The sequence below is a fragment of the Monodelphis domestica genome, chromosome 6 (genome assembly GCF_027887165.1).
Source record: "Monodelphis domestica isolate mMonDom1 chromosome 6, mMonDom1.pri, whole genome shotgun sequence".
Classification (NCBI taxonomy): domain Eukaryota; kingdom Metazoa; phylum Chordata; class Mammalia; order Didelphimorphia; family Didelphidae; genus Monodelphis; species Monodelphis domestica.
In genome coordinates, this window is record NC_077232.1 from 87,691,603 (window position 1) to 87,708,984 (window position 17,382).

The 17,382-nt window shown below is 36.3% G+C and overlaps 1 protein-coding gene and 2 long non-coding RNA genes across 7 annotated transcripts in view; 2 read left to right on the forward strand and 1 right to left on the reverse strand.

Moving 5' to 3' along the window:
* Positions 1–1,098, forward strand: part of LOC103100173 (uncharacterized) — a 66,626-nt gene extending 65,528 nt beyond the window's left edge. Inside the window, exon 5 of the long non-coding RNA XR_001623062.2 lies at positions 414–1,098. This is a non-coding gene — a long non-coding RNA (uncharacterized LOC103100173). The remainder of the gene's footprint in view (positions 1–413) is intronic.
* TBC1D14 (TBC1 domain family member 14) overlaps positions 1–17,382 on the reverse strand; it is a 147,839-nt gene that overhangs the window by 46,082 nt on the left and 84,375 nt on the right. For all 5 annotated transcript variants that reach the window (XM_007496769.3, XM_001372210.4, XM_007496770.3 and 2 more), the window contains 4 exons: positions 15,574–15,692; positions 5,638–5,720; positions 4,272–4,389; positions 3,350–3,456 (listed from right to left, as the gene is read on the reverse strand). In XM_007496769.3, coding sequence (XP_007496831.1) covers positions 3,350–3,456; positions 4,272–4,389; positions 5,638–5,720; positions 15,574–15,692 — 427 coding nt within the window. The remainder of the gene's footprint in view (positions 1–3,349; positions 3,457–4,271; positions 4,390–5,637; positions 5,721–15,573; positions 15,693–17,382) is intronic.
* Positions 1,545–16,964, forward strand: LOC130455033 (uncharacterized). Its single transcript, XR_008912819.1, has 3 exons — positions 1,545–1,982; positions 2,073–2,232; positions 16,701–16,964. It is a non-coding gene; the product is annotated as an uncharacterized LOC130455033 (long non-coding RNA).

Consider the following 17,382-nt stretch of genomic DNA (forward strand, 5'->3'; position numbering starts at 1 on the left):
ATTTCCAAACATTATTCATTGGAAACAAAGATAATTTTCTTTTCTTCCCTCCTTACCCTCCCACCACTTCCTAGCTTCTTTTAATGACCTCATCAGGTCCAGAAGAACTATTTTCTAGAGTCCTGAAGAAACAGGCAAATGTAATTGCTAAGCTGCTATAATCTTCAAAAGATTGCGGAGAATAGCAGACAGAAGCAAAGAAGGTTAATTTTCAAAATAAAGATGGTGGAATTTTAAAACTATAAGCCAATGATGAACTTGATATCTATTTTATATCTGGTAGTTTTAGAAGAAATCAATAAAGGGAAGTTAACTGAGAATGTAAGGAAGTAAACAGTAATTATGAAAAAGTCAATGTGGCTTTACCAAGAAGAGCTTATGCCAATACAACCTTATTTTTTTTTTCCTGACAGGGCAACAAGGGTAAATCAGAGGAATGATGTAGTTATGGATATGGAATTACTTAAAGCATCTGAAAATGTTATGAATGCGAATAAAATGAATCCATGTGGGCTATCTGATGGTATGGCGGGTGAATCTGAAACTGGTTGAATAACTAAACTAAGTGAGCAAAGTAGTCACAAATGGATTAACATCAAATTAGAGGGTGGTCATTACTGGGTCATGCCTGAGAGATATATCTTACATGCTGCACTATTCAACATTTTTATCAATAATGTGGATGAAAGCATATATAGAATGCTTATCAAATCTATAGATGGCATTAAGCTTAGAAGGGTAATAACTAACATGATGAATGATAGGATCCAGAACTATTCTGACAAGTTAGAGCCATAGGCCAACTGAATAAATTTAATTAAGTGGGGACAGATGCAAATGCCTACATTTAAGTGTTTTTGTTTTTAAAATCCAACTTCAAAAGTATGAGAAGAGAGAAGACATAAGTTACTGTGTAAAAAGGCCTGAGGAGACTTCCTGCTCAGTATGCATCATCAATAAATATAGCATGACAACCAAAAAACGCATGTTGCATTAGGCAAGGCAAAGTAGTCCCAAAAGGCTTAACTAGAGACAATGGTAGAAGTTACAAAGTGGCAACAGCAAGGTGGTTCAGTGGATAGAGAGTCAGGCCTGGAGGCAAGTCTTGGTTTCAAATCTGGTCTCAGACACTTCCTAGCTGTGTGATTTTGGGCACGTCACTTAACTCTAGTTACCTAGCCCTTACTGCTCTTTTGTCTTGTAATCAATACTTAGTATCGATTCTAAAACAGAAGGTAAGTTTAAAAACAAAAAAATTATTAAGTGTCAAGCATAGGAAAAATTTCTTATCAATTAAAGCTACCCAAGAATGAAATGGTCTGTGTCAGGAGGTGGAGGAATCCACCATACTGGAGCTCCTCAGGCCAAGCCTGGATGAGCATCATTGTAGACATAGTCCAATTCTGTGACTCTAGTTCTGTTCAAATCTAACTTGGATCATATGACCTCTGAAGTCCTTTCCAGGTCAGGTTCTGTGTCCAAAACAAAGAAGGAAATAGTTTCCCCATATTCTGTTCTGTCTAGTCCACAGCTAAAGTGCCCTATTCAGTTCTGGGGACCACATTTTAAGAAACACAGATAAGCTGGAAAATATTCCAAAGTAAGCAACCAAGACTGTCAAAGGCTTTCTACAGGGCTGATTGAAGGAATCAGGAATATTTAGTTCAGAGAAGAAACTTAAAGGAAAAACTACTACTGTTTTCAAATAGTAGAAAGTCTATCATGTGGAAAAGGAAGTAGACTTATTTGACAAAGGGAAAAACTAGTGGCAATGTGGCAGAGGCAGAATTAGTCTTAATGTAAAGGAAACCTTTTTAAGTAATAGAGCTGTCTGCCATTGAAATGGTCTGCCTTAGTAGCTAACAGGTTTTCCTTTAGTTCAAGACGAAGCTGGATGGTGCCTTGTGGGTTACAATGCAGGATCGATTGTTGGTCAGCTATGGTATAAAAGAGGAAATCCTCAAAGGCTCCTCCCAGCTTTGGTGAGTCCAATATGCTCTGTTTTCAATTATGTTCAAATATACTATTTGCTCTCAAGAGCTTTATACTACTCATTTTCTTACCTCCTATAGTTGCTGGCATATATTTATTGAGTGGAAAAATCTGAGAAATGTGCATCACAAACATAGTATCTCCACAAGAAGAAATACATCCCTCTACTCCTAAGGTGCCTTGTCCCTCAAGATTCTGCCCTGGATCTTCTTCCCTTCTTCCTCTCTACTATTTCACATGGTAATTTCATCAGATTTCATAGACTCAATTATTATCTCAATGACTCTCACTTTTATTTATTTATCCCTAACTTGGGCAGTTTTGCATATTCAACTGGCTTTTGGACATCCTGAATTCAATATAGACATCTTCAATTCCATGTCCATGTCCAAAACTGAGCTCATTCTTTTTCCTCAAAACCCTTCCCAATTTTTAACTTCCTGATTACTATGGAAGGCAACACCACCCTCCTAGCCCAACAGCCTTACAACCTTTCTGTCATCCACCCAAATCTGGTATCAAACCCTGTCAATTCTACCTTCATGAAGTCTCTCACATATCCTCTTCTCTCCACTGACACTGGCACAACGCTGGGGTAGCTCACAACAGGACTACTGAAATAGCTGCTGGTAGATCGCCCTGCCTCAAGTCTATTCCCACTTTAAATGACACCAAAGAAAAGGCATTTCCATCTGCTCTGTTTGTAATTTAAAGAGCAAGAGGAACTTCCCATCTGACCTGCAAACTGCGCCTTCCATCTGTGATAGTTCCCATTAGAACGTGAGCTCCTTCAAATGATGGTAGTATTCCAATGTATCTCCAGGGCTTAGGACAATGAGCTCACCTCCAAGATGTATTCATCTTGTGTGCATCTAGTTGTTAGACTGAGCTCCTGGAAGTCAGGGACTGTTGTTGCCTCTCTCTGTTTCCCCAGTGCTTGGCCCAATACCTGGCATACATAAAATGCTGAATAAAGGCTGGTTGACTTGACTTTATTACATCCCACTGCCCCCATTCTCCACTCACAAGACAATATGTTTAAAAGACTTCTGAGTCTTTTAATAGGCCTGTGATAAATGATCCTAAGGAAATTTAATCAACTGTAATGTAACTCTAGAAGTAGCAGATAACAGGTGGAGAGCAGATGGTTTTTGTTGAAATGTCAAAGAACAAAGACACCTAAGCAAAGCTCAAAGCTTGGCAACTCTGGTCCTCAAACTCAGCTGATTGTCACAGTAGCATTATCGAGATCATACTCTCTAGTTAAATTTCCTAACAATACACTGGGTGAGGCAAGGGAAGCATCTTGATTTGAAAGATGAGTTATGTGCACAAAAGTAAAATGGCAGACACTCACCATGAGTAATATTCAACTCGTTCCCTATTGCCAAGCTCCAGACTTTACCTCTCACGCTTGGAGGAATACCTTGCCACCATAATTCTCTAACTTTTCGAGAACACCACCTGGTTAGAAATGAAGCATAAATTCAAACCAGAACTATTTCAATGACTTTATAGAACTTTATATATGTATATGCTAAAATTAAAGATAAACACATCAGCTGTGGGTACCTAAATATGAGCAGAATTAATAAAACTCCAATCTGATTGTTAAACTGATAGTAGAGGTATTTGACCTGTGATTTTAATAGAGACATCAAAGTACTGTTGACTCTAATTAGGCTGTGAAGATGCAACACATCATTTCACTCCAAAGTTACAATCTGAACAATTCTATAGTAGTTTCTACTATTGTGCACTTATATAGCCCACCGAGAATAACTTAAGTATTGTACATAAAACCTCTTCTCCCATCTCAGCATAGGAAGGCAAGTGGCATAAGTTTTGAGACTCTAAGAGGAGAGATCTTGTAAATTATTAAATATTTAGTACTCAAACTAGAAGTTCTATTTGCAAATACTTTATAATATCTCAAAGTATTAACATATGTATGATCTTATTTGAAATTTAAAACAATGTGATGTGAGGGTTGCAGTTTGGGCACTCACTCTCAAAGGTCTCTAAAAGGTTTGCCATCACTGTCCTATGTTATTTCCATTGTACCATGAAGGAATCCAACAAGTTAGAGAATGATTATTTTAAATAGCATGTAACTTAAAAATAGGATTCAATGCCATTAAAAATCAATTGCTGTATATCACTTAAAATCAATAATCAATAATTAAAATATTTTCAATTAAAAATATGACAATGAAAATATCTCATCTAGTTTACAGATATAGTTTTCAATTAAACAGTGATTTTCCTTCTTTTCTTACATTGTTTCCCAGTTGGGTAAAATTTCATTGTTCCAAATCAAGACAGCATTTCCAATGCTTTCTTCCAATCGACACCTCTCTTCCTGTTGTTTTTTCCTTCTCTGCGCTTCTTTAAGCTCTATATTTTTAAAAAGAAAGGAAATAAACACCAATTGATAACTATCAGGCAATTATAAAAAGGTCTATTCTATAAAATTAATATGAGCAAGACAAAGTTGGAGAGTTAACAGTCATCCTATGAATGTGCTTGAACATTATTAATAATTAATGCTAATTAATATTATTTAATTTTCTATAATAATTATTGTTCATCAAAAAAGTATATAACAGATGTCTAGAAAGATATCCTTTTCTCTTGTCAAGATTCTTGGTGTTCTTAGTACTTCTTTAAAGCATTTTCTGCTTAGACAGTTAATGCTGACTGGGACCATAAAACATTATGCCTGCTGAAATCCCTTCTTTTACAACAGAAGAACCTGAGGTTCAGAGAGGCCAAATGACATTCAAAGTCATACAATAAATTAATGAGAACAGAGGAACTAGATGTACATCTCATCTTTAATCCCACATCTTCCCATTATACCACTTTATCTCCTAAATTGTATCAATTCAAGGAGACAGGTTTATTAACAACTATCATGGGGAAAGACATTTTGGAAATAATGTAGCTAATATGGATTAATTCAACAAACTTTGAACAAACACCCTGCTTGCAGTCTAATAAGAGAATAAGGCACTGATAATTATAATACACAATATTATACATTTATTATATAATAAATTAATTGCAGTTGCAAACACAAATGTTATATGAGTTCTAAGAGGAAAAGTTGCTGCTGTCAGCCCCTTGGTGAGGAAATGAGGGTCAAAATTTTTTTAAAGGTGGTGGTCATTTAAATTGGGATCTAATGATAATGAGAAAGCACAGCTATTCCAGAGATAAGGAACAATGTGAATAAGGGTCGGAGATGAGAGGGCTTATAAATGCTTGTTGCATAAATGAATGATTTCAATCATAGAAAAGGAAAATAGATACAAAAAAACAGAGGCAAATAGACCAAAAACAAAAACAAAAACCACCATAAGGGACACAGAGTAAATAACTGAAAAATTGATTTTTTTAAATCAGGTGCAAATCTAAGTTTAACTGGATGTTATTCTTTAAAGTTAGGTTCATTATACATGATTTAAAGGAAGGAAATGTGGGAAGGAAAATTTTCACCTAAACTTTTAAAGAAAAAAATCACTGAAATATACATGAATCATCAAGTTCCATTTCCAGACTCTAAATCTAAAAGGAAAATACCAAAAATGGTCCACTAAATTCTAAAACCATAAGGAGATAAGCAATGAGGAAAAACTCTACCTCTTTTTTTGGCCTGAACCACCATTTCTTCGTATTGCTGTCTGTGTTTCTGAGCTTCTTCTGCTGGTTTTGCAGGGAGATTTCTACAGAGAAAAGGATTTTCCACTATCATAAATAGCAAATTCAAGTTGTGAGTACCAGGGGAGGAAGAAGAGATGTGGAACTGAGAAGTATTAATTCCTTAAAAGATGAAAAAATGAAGGCTATAATTCAATTGCATTTATAAAATTAAGGAGGTAATTTATGTTTGATAAAGAATGCTTAAATTGGCCTTGTGGCAAAAGTTTTATGTTTGAATTACTGCCAGCCATTAATCCCACCAATATCTTACCTGACCATTTTCAAATCTGGAGAGTTTAACACATAGTTTGTATATGTGGGCAAAAAAAAAAAAAAACAAAAGCAAGGCAAGTAATTTTTTTTTATCTGAAGATAAACTTTCCTAGAACTTTATCTGGAAGATAAATTTGAAACTTACTTATTAATTTATTATTATTACACAATACATTCCACAATAATAATCAAGAAATGTGTGACATGAGTTATTTCATTTCAGGGAAGAAAAAATAGTTTTTCAATCATGTCCCATTTTAGGTACTCTATCACTTTAGCCCACTTCAAGGTATTCTCTATTACAAATGTTTAAATTATTTAGAAGAATTGGAATATCAACTCATCCTCCCTAGAAAATATCATATGTGCTGCATATAATTCACTTTTACTGATGGATCATACTGTTACCATATTAAATTTTAAAGTTTTAAAAAATCAACCACCAAAACCTAATGAGGATATCAATCATTAAAGTTATTAATACAAAATATGCATGCTAACACATTTCTATTTTCATTATATTTAAAGACAATTTGGAGGAGGCAGCTAGATGGTTCAGTGGACACAGATTCAGGTCTAGAGATAGGAGGTACTAACCGGGTTCAAATATAGTCTCACATACTTCCTAGGGAAATTACAATAGTTAGATAAAGAGGGAAATAGAAGAAAGACAGACAGCAAAAACAATGTTTGCTGAGTGCATTGACCAAAAACAATTAGGGGACAGTCTCCTTTTGGCATAGGAGTATACATTCAAATAAATGTTCAATCAAACTTCAGTTCAATCAACCCCACTCAAAGTTCATTCTTGATCTTCTTGATGTAGTATAGGTTTTTTGGCATCTTTCTGCCACAGTTCATTCTCTGGATTTAGGAGTTAGCAAGCTTCTTCCTTGAAGATCTTTCTCAAAAAAAAAAATTCAAAATCTTGAATTTTTATTAAAATACAATCCCCCCTGAAGTGGGTGTTATAAAAACATCCAGTTCAGCTCAGGATGCAATGTCTGACTTATGGGGTGTATGAGTAGATTATTAAAAAGAAGAGAAAAACATAAGGAAAAAAATGGAAGAAAGTTAAACTTTGGGGAGAAAGAAAAAAAATTCAAAATCAGAACAAAAATACCAAAAAATATGTATATAAAATATTGAGTAAGCAAGAATAAATTCATAATAGGCCCTTGTACAGGTCCAATTTAAAGTAATTTCTATCCCACAAGTCTATAGGACAGAATGCAGTAATATTTCACTTACCCATTTGCAGCCAAGACTACAGGAAGTTGCCATACTATAAGAAGAAAAGGAACTAGAATTTTATTTTGGTAGGGAAGTGTCATTTCCTGGTCTGATTTTACCTTCATTCCCAGGGATAGAGGGATGCAGGATGATAACCAAACTTTGGTACTTGTCTGTAAGTATTTTCACAAAGAGTGTGGATACAAGGAAGGTCTACATCTTAACATATGTCAAGCGTCACAACCTCGAGTCTCACACTAGGTTCAAGTCCTTTGTATTGGTTTAGAAGTGCATCAATCCTACCTGGATTGGTTTCTACCTTTTTTTTACCTGTGTGCTCTTTTTGCACTATTTAGATTAAGTCTGTGCTCCTTTTTGATCCCATTTCCTAGAATCACACACAAACATTAATCACAGTCCCATAACAATTATCAATAAATGGCAAGTTCCCACAGTCTAAAGCTGTTTGGGTATGTATTAATATTATAGCAATATGTATATATATATATATATATATATATAACTTATATTATTGTAGAATAAAATTAATATTAATTGTATGTACCTTAAGTACAAGAAATAAGAAAAGGGAAAAATCAAATATTCTAATCAAAATAAAAGCAATAATAAAAATAAGGAAAAAGAGAAAAGAGGAAAAAAATTCAGGAATTCAATGTGTTTAAAAAAACCAGCTTCCACTTGTCAATGGATTATTATCTCCAATGCATGTATAGGATACAGTCAATCAATTTCAATAGAAAATGCTCTCTTTACATGTGAGCTATGAATCCAAGAGTCCTTCTCTCCAAACTTTATAGATATTGGAGTAATTAACAATATTTGGAATGCTAAGCTGCAACAAGAATGCTGGAAATTCTTAATATACACATTGTCTCCTGGGTTCAGGTCATGAAGAGAAAAGTCTAGTGGTCCATCTTGTACTTGAACTCCGGATTCATAAAGTTCATGCAGTTTGTGCCGCAATTCCTGTATATAGGAAGCGATAGTAATATCTCTCCCTAATACTGATGTAAATGCAGGGGAGAAAGGCTTAGCCTGTATAGGTGGATGTTCAAAAAGCATTTCAAATGGTGAGATGTGTAGATCTCCTCTAGGCCTGCTTCTAAGATAAAATAGAGCCAGAGGGAGAATTTCAGGCCATTTTAAATGGGTCTCAGTGCATAATTTACCAATCACAGTTTTAACTTCTCTGTTCATTCTTTCAACTTGGCCTGAGCTCTGGGGATGATATGGAATATGGAATTTGGGAGTTATTCCCAAGCAAGAATATATCTGATTTAGAACAGAATCAGTAAAATGGCTTCCTCTATCTTAATCAATATGTGCTGGCAGGCCAAAGCAAGGGATAATTTCTTTTAAAAGCACCTTAGCAACAAAAGCCACTGTGGCTTGGGTCACAGGAAATGCTTCCGGCCACCTGGTCAGTTGATCTACTATGACTAGATAAAATTTATAATGTCCGGCCTTTCGCATTGTTATGAAATCTTATCTGTACCTGCTCAAAAGGTGTGTAAGCCAGAGGGCACCCACCAAAGACTGCCATGAAAGGCATGTCACTTATATGCTTGGCAGGTAGAGCAAGCTATACACACTTTAGAGGCTATAGTAGTTATACCAGGGGCTATCCATACTCTTTTAACAGAGTCCACGATGCCCTGGGTGCCAAAGTGACCATTTTTATGAATAGATTGGCAAATTTGGTGATAGAAACTTCTAGGGAGCAGGGGTTTTCCTTCAGATAACACCCATACTCCATTAATTTGTTTTGCTTTGAATTTTTGCTTCCATTTTTCCACTTCCTTTTCATTATAGGAAAGTGATAAGCTCAAGTCATCAGTGGTTGTTAATGTTAAAATTAATTCAGGCCCTTCTATGGCTGCTAGCTTTGCAGCAGCATCTGCTCGATCATTTCCCCTAGAGACAAGGTCAGTGCCACCTGTATGGGCAGAGCAATGAACTACCCCTAGGGCTTCAGGCAACTGGAGAGCAGAAAGAACTTCATTAATAATTTCTGCATTAGCTATAGATTTTCCAGCTGAGGTTAGAAATTCTCTCTGGGGCCATAGTATCTCAACTGAGTGACAAATGCCAAAGGCATATCTAGAATCCGTATAAATTGTTGCCCTTTTATCCTTGGCAATTATACAGGCATGTTTCAGAGCTATGAGTTCTACCCCTTGAGCACTAATATTAGAGGGCAGTGAAGCTGACAACTCAGTGGCAAATTCTGTGACTACAGTAGCTCCAGTGTAGCGTATGCCATCCCTCATAAAAGAGGAACCATCAGTAAATAAGACCAGATCTGGATTGTCTAAAGGAGTGTCCAAGAGATCATCTCAAAGGCTTTTCTGCCATTGACACTAGTGTTTCACAACTGTGTAATGGTTCTCCTGAAGTTGGTAAATCTGGAAGCAAGGTGGCAAGGTTAAGGGTTGTACAGCATTTCAAAGTAATGTTTTCGCTACTTAACAAGGTCATTTCATACCTTGTAATTTGCTGATCTGAGAATGCCTGTGTTCTATGCCTTGGCAACAATGCTTCTACCTCATGTGGGCACATAATTGTTAATAGGCATCCTAATATTAGATCAACAATTTTTGTCACTAGTAAGGCTGTAGCAGCTACTCCTCTAAGACATGGTGGTACTCCTGATGCTACTGGGCCCAGTTGGGCAGAATAATAAGCAATTGGGAGCTGAGAAGGCCCCAAAGTCTGAGTTAAAATACCTGAAGCTACCCCTCTTTGCTCATGTACAAAGTAAATGGCTTGTTGTAATCTGGGATGCCCAGAGTAGGTCAGACAGGATAGCCTGTTTTAGATCTGATAGAGCTGACAAGTGTTCTTTCTTTAATTTGAGGGGTTCAGGGACCAAATCCCTTGTTAGTGCTAAAAGGGGTTTAGTAATTTCACCATAGCAAGGAATCTATTGTCTACAAAACCCTGTTGCTCCCACAATTGCTCTCAACTATTTCTTAGTGGTAGGAGCACTTAAATTTTGAATATTTTCAATTTGTTTTGGAGAAATAGAAAGGGCACCCACAGTCAGGATGAAACCCAAATATTCTACTTTATGGAGATACCACTGAACCTTATCCTTCCAGATTTTATGCCCTCTTTTGTGCAATTCCAAAGAAAGGTGTTTACTATCTTCCTGACATGCTTCTGTGTCTGCTGAAGCCAAGAGTAGATCATCTACGTATTTGATTAATTTACTATTTTAAAATGTTATATTATCTGTGTCTTGGCTCAAAATTTGTGCAAATAAACTCGGGCTTTCCACGTAACCCTGGGGCAGACAACTCCATGTATCTGTGAGCCCTTCCAGGTGAAAGCAAAGATATGGCTGGAGTTCTCATGTATGGGAATGGAAAAGAAGGCTGAGCACAAGTCCACTAGTGGAAAGTATGTAGCTGTGCTAGGAATAGAGGAAATAATAGTATTTCTGTTGGAAACTACGGAATGTCTCTTTATAACATGATTGTTCACAGCCCTCAGATCCTGTACGAATCTATAGAGGTCCTTTCCATCGGGCCCTCTGTTTGGTTTTTTAATGGGCAGGATGAGCATGTTGTATTCAGATTTACAAGGGATTATTATTCCCTGAGCAATTAGTGAGTTTATGACTGGGGTAATACCTTCTATTGCCTCTTTTGAGAGGGGATACTGAGGAATGGAAGGAAGTGGGCTAGATTTAGTTTTAATCTGCACAGAAATAGCTGATTTAAGTATGCCTACATCAGAAGATGTGGTCCAAAGAGACTCCAGTATATCTGTAGGTATTACAAAGGTGGGATGCTCTTTTCCCTCCTGACTCTTTGAGAGAATTACAGGGAGTAAATTTAATCATTCCTCAGGTACTTCTAATGATAAGGAACCATCTTGGGAGCAAGTTATTGTGGCTCTGAGTTTGCATAGAAGGTCCCTCCCCAGCAAATTTAAAGGGGAGTCAGGCAACAAAAGGAAGGAATGTTGTACCTCTAGGGGTCCTATAGACACCATTCCATGGGAAAGTTTTTTAACCCTTTGGGGTATTCCTGACACTATAAAACAATGGAAACTTGAATCCAGGACTTCAATCCCCAGGAGTCCTTGCTCATTTCCCAGAATGCCTTGTAACCTCACCTGGGCCGAGATTGAGATGGGGTATTTAACCTGATTGGAAAGGGTTTTGGATCTCTTTTCTTTCCTGTTTCCACTTGCAAGCAGATGCAGCTCTTTTCATAATGTAGGTGAGGCTGTGTCTACGCCTCTCTGGGCCTAGACCCATGCTTTCTTTTTCTGTAATTCTCCTTAATCCTTAACCTTTAATAAACCTCTAAAAATATAATACTCCTTACAGAGAGAAACTAATTTCTAACTGCCTTAGTTTTCCTAAAATTTTAACTTTTACAACACTCCCATTACATTCTCTGAGCCAACAGAATAACAATGCAAATCAGGTGTATTCTTTAATATAAACCTGGAAACTCCAGTGTCTAAAAGACAATCATAATAGGTGTTATCCACCTTTGGGGTAATATGGGGTTCATCAGTATAGGAGGGTGGTGGATAGGGACAACAGGTAGTAGGACATCAGGGTCTGAAAAATCAAAGGTTGCATCCTCTGATTCCTGTGCCCCAGCCCCTCCCCCCCAGACACCTTCATAATATTTGGGAAGTTCCTTGGCATGCCCCTGAAGGGAACCTCCCTGAGGGGCATTAGTACCCCGAGTATTTTTTGGACGAGCACCACTTAAGTTATATTGTTGTGGAGTCATTTGGTTTGAGTTATCATTTTCCCAATATCTATTCCTATAGTTATCATTCCTAAAGTTGTGGTTTCCATTATCACTATTATAGTTACTTCTATAATTATCACTTTTTTATTAAACTGCAGATTCCTTCTGAGTGCCTTGAGTAAAGTTCTATACTCTACCATTCTGTGGCCCTTCTTCCCACAGAATTGGTAGGTAATGGATTGATAATTAGATTCCTGGAGAGCGACAAGTGCCATTGGTTGAGTATCATGCCCATTTTCCATTTTAGCCATCTTATCTTTTAAACATCTCAATTCTTTCTTTACTTTCTCCATGGGATCATTATTTTCTTCCTCCTTTTCTTTGTTTCCCTTTGAAACGTATAGAGCTATTTTCTGCAATTCTTCAAGGTCCATCTCTGGCCACCTTGGGCAATGTGTTCTAAAATAATCTCTAATCACTTTGCAAGAGTTAGTGACAAAGTGCCTTCTAACTTGTCTTATGCAATTTTCTTTAGATAAGTCAAAATCCAGGTAATCTACCCCCAAACTCAATTATTCTGTCCATGAATCTGGAAGGTGTCTCTTCCTCATTTTGCTTAATTTTTTTCAAATTCTGTCCACTTATCTGTATTGTCTGCACACTCTCTCATTGCTGTTAAGATGGCCTCTCTACAACGGTATAGTTGTAAATAATCCTCAGAGTTGTTACAGTCCCATTTGGGATCCTGAGATGGCCAGTACGCTTCATTGTGCTCCCAGGTTTTGTTGACATGAGCAATTATTTTATTTTTCTCACATTCAGTTAAAAAAGTCTGTAGCAAGTTTTCAACATCCTTGTAAGCCGAATTATACTAAAATATATGACTGTCATCTTTTTTGTTACTAGAAAGGGATCTTGTTCATATATGGGAATATTTCGTGTAAATTCATTTATTTCTTGGGGAGTAAATGGTACATTGTGCATTAGTCACCACATCTCCATCCCGTCCTATTTCAGGTACTTCTCTTAGAGGAAACAGGCCTCTAATTGAACTTGGTATCTGTGGGTCACTTTGACTAAGACAAGTTTCTTTAGAAGGACGAGATTTCCTTTGGGATGGAATTGAGTTTTGTGTAGGAGAAGGAACATGAGAAACTGGGATTTCAGGAGAAGGGTCTTGGGGATTAAGTTCAGCCAATATTTGCAGACCATGAGAGAACCAATCTGTTAGCTGAGCTATGGGGAAGGTGTTTTCCATCTCTATTTTGGGAAAGGAAATTTCCTCATTTAGAGGTTCAGAAACAGGTCTGTCAGGTTCAGACTTGTTTTTGGTGGGGTGGATGTTTGCCAATTGATCCTGTAAGAAACATTTTAAATTGTCCAATTGGGCTTGTATCCTGCATTTTAGCCTCAGATTTTTTTTATATTTTCCTGTGGTTTATATTGCATGTTTTTTATGTTTTCCTCTATTTTATCTTCAGATTTTTGCATAATTTTCTGTATTTTAGCTTCAGATTCTTGCATAATTTCTTGTATTTTAGCTTCAAATAATTTTTTCATGTTACCATCTCTAAACACAGTACTGAGGAGTACAAAAATGACATTACCTAATAATATAAAAAATTGGAGGTATGCTGAATTCCTCAATGTCCCTAATTCTTCAACCACCATATAAATGTTGAAGAATGTAGTATTAATTTTTATATGTTTTGTAATTATTTTCCAAGTGGGCTTCACAAAACATGTGGGAAGCAGGACAAGGACAAAACTCTCTCTAGGTCTCCCTCACTCCTAATTAAGAGTAATCTGGGCAGTTGTTCCTTAAGGGAAAGGGGATTCATAGCTAAACAGTTTTCCCAATCCTGCTGCTTTTGATTTAAAAAAAAGAAAAACAGTTGTATTCTATCTAATTTAAGGAGAGAGGGGAAAAAAATCCAAATTTACTTACCTCTACAGCTGATCAAAATAAGCTATTAAAAGCTGAACTTAGGGATAGTCACAGTAGAGAAAAAGTTTAGGAAAGTTAAGAAGATTGAGGGTATTTTATCACAATCAACGTGGTCAGCCAAAAACTGTAAAGGATAATTTTAGTGTTGTGATCTAAACTATATTAATTATTGGTCGCCATGGGACATCCCAAATAAAATACCCAAGTCAGCTGGAAATTTATGGTGATCTTAATTAATATAGAGGAAAGAAGTTAAAGAGAAGGGAGAGGGAAAAGGTGTAGGATTTCTCCTGCCTGGCCTGTGCCAGGAGGAAGATTAGAGGCTTCTAGGAAGATAAAGTTTGGAGAGTAAAGGAGGAAGGAATCAGCCTGAACTCCAAGAGGGTTCAGCTAAGATGCCTGAACCTGAATTAGCTCAAGGGCAAACTCACAGCCAAAGCCCAAATAGCTGCCCGTATGCCAAGATGTTGGAACTCTTAGCATGCTGCCAGCCAGAGCCACATCTCCGGAGAAAGAGAGCGATGAGAGGAAGTGATGCAAAATAGATGATTTGACATCACTTTCCTGCATCTCATCTGTACCAATGGTAGCTTAAGCTTGACTTGGGACAGCCCAGGGGTCTGTCAGCTGTTTCTGATTAGTCATTTTTTTCTCTTTCAAAGGCCATCCTCTTAAACACTTAATCCTTAAGTATGGTTAGACATTCCTGTTTTTGTTAGACAAAGTGGGGTGGAGTGATGTAAAGTTCCCAATACATCCCTGATTTTGTTAGACTAAGTATCTTCATTGTTACAATTAGGAGGAAATAGCTAAATCCAATCTTCACACTAGCTATTTGATCCTAAGCAAGTCACTTAACCTCCATTGCCTATCCCTTTCCACTTTTTTTCCTTGGAACCAATACATAGTATTTATTCCAAGACAGAAGATAAGGATTTTTTTAAAAAAGGCGATTTGGATGCCTTAACCAGAAGCAGATTTCAATATAAGTACCAGTCATAAACCAGTAAAAAAAAATGCAAAGTGGAAAAACACACAAAAAATGACATTTACAATTATTGCTGTAATAGAATTAGCTGGCTGCCAAAAATGAGTCACACTTATATAGTGATTTTATAAGATAGGACATCAGATCAAGAAATTTCAAGACAAAATAGTCTCTGGAGATCATTTTTGTGTAACTTTTTTTACCTTATGTAAGAAAACTGAAGCTCAACAACATCAATAATTCACTCAAGATAATAAATAAATTATAAGTAGAAGAGACAATCTAGATCTACAAATTCCTCATCCAGAGTTCTTCCCACACCCCCATAGCTCACCTGAAGACTAACTGGTGCCATCTCTTTTCTGCATGTCACAGAGCTAGGATGTAAGTCCAGGTTCTAGAACTAAATCCTGTGTATCTTTTTACTATTACAATATATGCCAATTATATATAATATTACTATTTTAAAATAAGCCTATAGTATAATATATATGTCTCATATTAATAAAAATAAATGTTATGTGGCAGTTTTCAAATTCATTCTATTCACATGGTTCCCATACTTATAGAATGTCATTTTAGCAAGTGAACTTAAAACCTTTGTTTGGGACAATTGCCAAATATACCAGTTTCCCCTCTGAAAAAGTTATTTAGCTTATTTATAATAAAAGATACAAAATCTTCTTAAGACTTACGCTGGTCTATCTTCTAGGATAAGAGCAGTGGTAGAAAGTGGTTCAAAATCAAGATTTTTCCTCACATTCTGTTTAGGAGAAAGAGGTTTGTGAGGTCGTCCAGTTTCTTCTTCATATTCCTATACAAAGAAAACAGCAATTAGTAGGTTATTGGTAAATGTAGGTACAAGATGATTATTCTCAATGACGAAAATTAAGTTTTCAATTAAATCATCTGTCCATTATTAAAATATTTTAAATCAATCAAGTCATAATACAATGAAAACTTTTCATATTGCAGATTGAGAAATAAAATGCTTTATAATAAGAGCACTCAAGTTAATGTTTTCTAAGAAAGTTCATCAAGTAGGAGAATCCTTTCTAATTTGTAAATCTGCAAACTATTGTATGATCTTTGTAAACCATAAGAGATAAATCACAGAGTTATGAATCAGGCCTGGCATATTAGCCATACCCACTGCTGCACTCTTAAAAGAAACAGAGAGCAGGTCCTGGAGCACATTCAAAAGATCCTTCAGGAAGAGACATCCTATCTAAGAGGTAAGAAGAATGAGGTATGGCTGGGGTTCTGGCTCCACACAAGATAGTGGAAGCTATGCCAGGAAGATCCCAGATGCAGTGAAAAAAATATACTTTTCTTTTTTCAAAAAGTGATTTATTTCTCCATGAATAAGAAGAGCCTTTGTTACCAAATTAGTGAATTGTTCAATGAATAAGAGTAAACACAAAAACAAACATCTTCATAAGGAAGAGAGGAAGAATTTAAACAGGAATAAGGAGAAGAGCCAGAACTAAGTATCTGCCTTAGGAATTTAAACCTTCTGGGCATCCTTAATTCATAGCAACATATACAAAAACCCTAGTGTATGAACTGTGGAAGGAGAGAGGTAACACATGGTAGCTGCCCCCTTGAAGAGCTTATAACATTGTTGGAAAGGCAAGTCAAATACAAATAAAATTAATTAAAAATTCAAGATTTAAATAACACTTCACAGCAATAGCAAAGCTGTTACAAGGTAGCATTTACTTAAAGGGCCTCTGATGTCTTTTCCAACTCAGATTTTTATGGTTATACAATTCAGTGCCCAAAACATTTTTATGATCAATTTTTGAATTTATTTTTCCAGCAGGAAAAGTGAGAGTCAAAAAGGGAAAAGAAGAAAGATCAAGCATTCACATTCTCATTCAGCTAAGTTGTATTGCTGTGAAGTACAGTACCGCAAAAAACAGAACTCAAATATCCTTCCAATCTATATTCTTTGGGCTAACTACTACAATTTGCAATTAAGTGAAAGTACTGGCAAAATAAAGACACTAATTATAAGAGCAGTTAATTGTTCAATAGCAATATAATGCACCATCCGCTCATATCAACAACCTATTAGTGTACAAAATAGACTATATTCAGGTATGGGGTAGGTGGGTTTGGAAGAATCACTTCTTTGTCAAAAGTGACCAAGTTAACATGGCTGAAACCTTCACTCACTCAAGACTTCTGGTCTCTGCCTCCCCCTCCCCACATCATTAGATTTCTAACACCTTGATGGTCTCTATTTCTCTTCCCCATTTCTACCTGCTGACATCCTGTCCATCCTTAAAGATCCAGTTAAAATGCTACAACTTCCCCAATCCAACTTCCTCCTCCCCCAAATTAACAATAATTAATCCCATACCTGATTTCTTAGAACTTTGTGTTCTTCTTAGGTGATAGGAGGGGCCTTCTGCTAAAGAAAAGGGCCATGACAGATGAAGTAACTTCCCAAAAGTCTATAATGGATCTAGGTCTTTTGACTCTAAATTGTCATCTTT